The 6,000-nt window shown below is 35.2% G+C and overlaps 1 protein-coding gene across 1 annotated transcript; it reads left to right on the top strand.

Annotated features, from left to right (window-relative positions):
- The first annotated feature begins 1,894 nt into the window (after nt 1–1,894).
- Nucleotides 1,895–4,825, top strand: LOC134318688 (uncharacterized). The gene is made up of 6 exons (XM_062999625.1): nt 1,895–1,904; nt 2,456–2,788; nt 3,317–3,652; nt 3,806–3,919; nt 4,498–4,541; nt 4,700–4,825. The coding sequence occupies exons 1-6, from the start codon at nt 1,895–1,897 to the stop codon at nt 4,823–4,825; spliced, it is 963 nt and encodes a 320-aa protein (XP_062855695.1).
- Nucleotides 4,826–6,000: the final 1,175 nt, after the last annotated feature.

The following is a 6,000-nucleotide window of genomic DNA, read 5'->3' as shown; positions in this document are numbered from 1 at the left end:
CCACAAAGATGGCCTGGGCTATAAGAAGATTGCTAACACCCTGAAACTGAGCTACAGCATGGTGGCCAAGGTCATACAGCGGTTTTCCAGGACAGGTTCCACTCGGAACAGGCTTCGCCAGGGTCGACCAAAGAAGTTTAGTCCACGTGTTCGGCGTCATATCCAGAGGTTGGCTTTAAAAAATAGACACATGAGTGCTGCCAGCATTGCTGCAGAGGTTGAAGACGTGGGAGGTCAGCCTGTCAGTGCTCAGACCATACACCGCACACTGCATCAACTCGGTCTGCATGGTCATCATCCCAGAAGGAAGCTGACGCACAAGAAAGCCCGCAAACAGTTTGCTGAAAACAAGCAGTCCAAGAACATGGATTACTGGAATGCCCTGTGGTCTGACGAGACCAAGATAAACTTGTTTGGCTCAGATGGTGTCCAGCATGTGTGGCGCCGCCCTGGTGAGAAGTACCAAGACAACTGTATCTTGCCTACAGTCAAGCATGATGGTGGTAGCATCATGGTCTTGGGCTGCATGAGTGTTGCTGGCACAGGGGAGCTGCAGTTCATTGAGGGAAACATGAATTCCAACATGTACTGTGACATTCTGAAACAGAGCATGATCCCCTCCCTTCGAAAACTGGGCCTCATGGCAGTTTTCCAACAGGATAACGACCCCAAACACAACCTCCAAGATGACAACTGCCTTGCTGAGGAAGCTGAATGGTAAAGGTGATGGACTAAACCCAATTGAGCACCTGTGGCGCATCCTCAAGTGGAAGGTGGAGGAGTTCAAGGTGTCTAACATCCACCAGCTCCGTGATGTCATCATGGAGGAGTGGAAGAGGATTCCAGTAGCAACCTGTGCAGCTCTGGTGAATTCCATGCCCAGGAGGGTTAAGGCAGTGCTGGATAATAATGGTGGTCACACAAAATATTGACACTTTGGGCACAATTTGGACATGTTCACTGTGGGGTGTACTCACTTATGTTGCCAGCCATTTAGACATTAATGGCTGTGTGTTGAGTTATTTTCAGAAGACAGTAAATCTACACTGCTATACAAGCTGTACACTGACTACTCTAAGTTATATCCAAGTTTCATGTCTATAGTGTTGTCCCATGAAAAGATATAATAAAATATTTGCAGAAATGTGAGGGGTGTACTCACTTTTGTGATACACTGTATATATACGTATATATATATATATATATATATATATATATATATATATATATATATATATATATATATATATATATTATATATATATATATATATTATATATATATATATATATGTACATATATATATATATATACATATATATTATATATTATTATTAGCATTAGTAGTGATATAGATTAGTAATGCAGTATATTTTCTTGTAAACAAAACAACAACATTATATATATATATATATATATATATTATATATATATATATTACTATTATTATTATTATTATTACTAATTAAATGCAAGTACGTACAGTACTTAGTACTGTACCACTTTAGGAGTATCATAGCCGCCATCATAGCTGTTTGTTTTGGTGCCACTTATTTACAGAAGATGAGTGCATGGAACACAAGTGCTATTTGGATGCATTTTCATGCAGTAAATCAATCGCAATCAAGATATCAGTACAAGTGACTCAAGTGACTCAAGTGAACTGGATCACATTACTGAGTGACTCAGATTAACTCGAGTTCATAAAATGAACCGAGTTTACCACCACTAGCACTGTCAAGGTGGTTAAGCTGGTGGAGCCAGGTGGAGTTGTTAGGCTGCTGTGCTGTGTCAGGGTGTTGTTTTGCCTTCATCTATTCCAGTAGATCAAGAGCCTGTCCAGAAGGCAAGAACACTACCTTTAGTGCCAGCAGGGAATTAGCACCAGTATAACATGCCTGAGAGTACGGCTATGCAGAGGAGGATTTATGTACGCTTGCAACTAATAAAACCAAAGTTACCAGTACACACACAGGTGTACACACACATGTATCATTTAATTATTAAGTTGGATACATTTATTTCAGTTTATTTTAATTTGCCCTTGTGGTAAAAAGTAAAGAGCAGCTGGTAAAATAACAACAAACTACACAGGTTACATATTTTCTGATGTCTTTTTCATCACTGACTTCTGGTGGCAAAATTGTGCTATGAATGTAGAAACTTATAAATAGAAAGGAAATGGAAAGAGAACATGTGACTTGTAGCAGCCAGTGAGGTGAACGTCTCTAGTTTAAAATATCTGAAGTTTTTTATTTGTTCTCTCTCAAAGAACTTTATTGATGATGATGGTTCTACTCTGGACTTTTGTTTCGCTTTATATGATATGTAAGTTTTAAACCATTGCTTTGTAAAGTACTTCTGATGTTGGTTGTTATAACATGTTTGATTACTATTATTTATTTATTCTTTTATTTGCTCTATTTTATCTGATTTATTTATTTTTTCTCCTTAGCTCAAACTGTGGGTCACAATGTACCAGTATTTTCTGTAAAAGTTGGTGAACGTGTTACTCTCAACTGTGCATTTATAGACAAATTAGATAAGATGATTTGGTACAAGCAAAGATTTGGTGAGATGCCTCAGAAGGTGGGAGGAAGTTTATTATATAATGAAATCAACATTTCTCCTGAGTTCAACCAATCAGGATTAAAAATGAAGAAAACAATGACTGGAATTTCTTTGACATTTCTGCATATAAGAAAAGAGGATGAAGGATTGTACTTCTGTGGAGTATTTAACTGGGTGAGAAATTCATTTTCCAATGGAACATTCATATCTGTGACAGGTAACTAATTACAGCTTATCACATCATTGTTTTTTAATTAAACATATTTTACAATAAAATATGCAAATGTAATCAATTTGAAGTAAAATACTAAAATAGCGCAAAAACGTGTAACATGGTTCAGAAAAAGAACAATAATTATTAATTTGGGAATTCAATTATTCTTTAACTATATTTTTGTCTTTTTCTGTGTGTTTACAAAACCAGATACTTAGTAACATAAGAGCCAATGATAAAGACTTATATTTGTTGAATACAAAGTGATTTTGCACTAACAAAACAAGGCCATATAAATTATTTTAGGTTGTGGGGGGGAAATAGGGAAGATTAAAATATAACATTACATTTTTAATTAAGCTTTAAATTTGTGTAATGCACTCAAACCTCATTTACGCTGTTACAGGTGTTCTTGGTAATTTGTATGTGTACAATAACAAATAGGTTGGAACAAAGAGGTTTAAAGCTTTAAATAAGTACAATGGTGCAATTAAAGCTTAGATCTTACATTGACTATATTATACTGTACAGGTGATCAAGAATGCAGTGTATCAGTGTTCCAAAACAGTGAGCTGGACTCATTCACTGCAAGAGAATCAGTAAATCTTCAGTGCACGGTTCTTTCTAAAAGCACAATATCAGATCTTCCAGTGCTCTGGTTTAGATCTACTGCACCACAATCCCATCCTCAAATCATTTACACTCATCACAACAGCAGCCATCAATGTAAGAACAGCTCTTCTACATACACCTGTGTGTACAACTTCTCCAAGAACATCCTCACCATCAATGATACTGGTACCTACTACTGTGCTGTGGCCATGTGTGGAAAGATCATATTTGGAAATGGAACAACTGTACAGCTGGGTAAAAACTGATTTATTTACTAACTTGTTTAAAGTAAGAATGACTCAGAACAAAATTTATTTTTGTTACTATTTTAATAGAAAATATTCAAGATATTATGTTACTTATTACATATCAAATGATTATCCTATTGAAATATTTGTGTCACTGCAGCATCTGTGGATTATTTATGGAAGTTTCTTGCAGTAGCTTTGGTGGTGTGCATAACTGTGATCATTGTTCAGTCTGTTTTAATCTGTAAAATTAGAAGCTGTAAACCATACAGAGGTAAGTCTACATGTTATGACAGCTAATTACAGTATACTGCAATTAGCTTTATTATAATTTGATATCATTTTAAATCTTGTATTTTTCAATTATATTATTTTCATTTTAAGTTTTGAAATAGTTAAAAGTTTACATACACTTAATTAGATCATTAGTTTAATTGAAAAATACAGAATATAGGAGCAGCTCTGGTATTTTGTTGATTTATTTGCTAGTTCTTATTGTGTGACAGAATGATTCGAGCATTTTAATAAATTTGAGTCCGTACATCATTTTTGTTGGCTTTCTGAGAATATGGTAAAATGAGTTAAAACGTGTATAAAGTAACTTCAAAAAATGGATAATTAATTTGGTCCTGTGAAACATTATAAAATGTATTTTACCTACCAGACCTGCCATGAACTAGAAGTTGATGAAACATGAATGTTACTGTTCACACTCAAGCAAGCTTTTTATTGTTGTAGGCTTAGAGGCTGTATTGTAAGACTTAATTGGTTAAGGTGTAAATTTAAAAATGACAGTATTACCACCACAGATTTACGATGCCTGACTTTTAGACTATTGTCTATGTTTTATAGTGACCCATCAACAAGGTTCTGTGATAGAGAAATCAAACAATCAGGTAAACCATAAGACACCACTGTATGTACAATGTTTTTGTTATTAAAAAGTGTATTTGTATAATAGTCACACAATTTCAAAATAGCTCCATCATGTACATGTATAATTTAATTTATCATGTAAAACAAACCTTTTATTATTTCATGTTTATTCCTGCAGGATTGTGATGCTCCAGCACTGAATTACGTTGCCTTACATTTCAATGAGAGAAAAAACAACAAAGCAAGAGAAAAGAGGCAACCAGCCAAAGACTGTGTGTATTCTGAAGTGACAATGACCTCTTAGATTATACACTATAAGGCCAAAAGTTTATGGCCACCTGACCATGTGCTTATTGGACATCTTATAATCCCACCTCTTCTTGCACAAAAACAGAATTCATTTGTTCATCAGTTAATTTGAGAAATGTGCAAATTGAAAACGTTCGACATTCTTGAACTGTATAATTATTTCTCTTCTTTTCTGGGAAAGGATACATTTAATTTATGTCACCATCATTACAAAAACACAATTAATCCTTGTGTATACACATCATCTCTACACTGTTAAAACATATTACTGCATCTTACTGCTGCTTGTTTTTAATTTCTTTTTTTTTTTTTCCATTTGCTTCATCCTGGTCAAGCACATCTGAAAATATGCAAATAAAAAAAATAAACCCCTGACAGGACACCAATATGTCATTAAACATCTAACATTCACTTACATAATCAGTTCACTCACACCTAAGAAGTATATTACAATATTATATAAATATTACAATATATATATATATATATATATATATATATATATATATATATATATATATATATATATATATACAGTGTATCACAAAAGTGAGTACACCCCTCACATTTCTGCAAATATTTCATTATATCTTTTCATGGGACAACACTATAGAACTAAAACTTGGATATAACTTAGAGTAGTCAGTGTACAACTTGTATAGCAGTGTAGATTTACTGTCTTCTGAAAATAACTCAACACACAGCCATTAATGTCTAAATGGCTGGCAACATAAGTGAGTACACCCCACAGTGAACATGTCCAAATTGTGCCCAAAGTGTCAATATTTTGTGTGACCACCATTATTATCCAGCACTGCCTTAACCCTCCTGGGCATGGAATTCACCAGAGCTGCACAGGTTGCTACTGGAATCCTCTTCCACTCCTCCATGATGACATCACGGAGCTGGTGGATGTTAGACACCTTGAACTCCTCCACCTTCCACTTGAGGATGCGCCACAGGTGCTCAATTGGGTTTAGTCCATCACCTTTACCTTTAGCTTCCTCAGCAAGGCAGTTGTCATCTTGGAGGTTGTGTTTGGGGTCGTTATCCTGTTGGAAAACTGCCATGAGGCCAAGTTTTTGAAGGGAGGGGATCATGCTCTGTTTCAGAATGTCACAGTACATGTTGGAATTCATGTTTCCCTCAATGAACTGCAGCTCCCCAGTG

The sequence above is a fragment of the Trichomycterus rosablanca genome, chromosome 8 (assembly GCF_030014385.1).
Source record: "Trichomycterus rosablanca isolate fTriRos1 chromosome 8, fTriRos1.hap1, whole genome shotgun sequence".
Classification (NCBI taxonomy): Eukaryota; Metazoa; Chordata; class Actinopteri; order Siluriformes; family Trichomycteridae; genus Trichomycterus; species Trichomycterus rosablanca.
The sequence above is the reverse complement of the archived record's forward strand: the minus strand, read 5'-3'. Positions and strand labels throughout refer to the sequence as shown.

What these genes read in the sequence shown, in the direction of transcription:
- LOC134318688 (XM_062999625.1), top strand. An exon ending in TGGAACAACTGTACAGCTGG is followed by an intron (nt 3,653 to 3,805) that starts GTAAAAACTGAT and finishes GTGTCACTGCAG; the next exon opens with CATCTGTGGATTATTTATGG. An exon ending in TAGAGAAATCAAACAATCAG is followed by an intron (nt 4,542 to 4,699) that starts GTAAACCATAAG and finishes TTATTCCTGCAG; the next exon opens with GATTGTGATGCTCCAGCACT.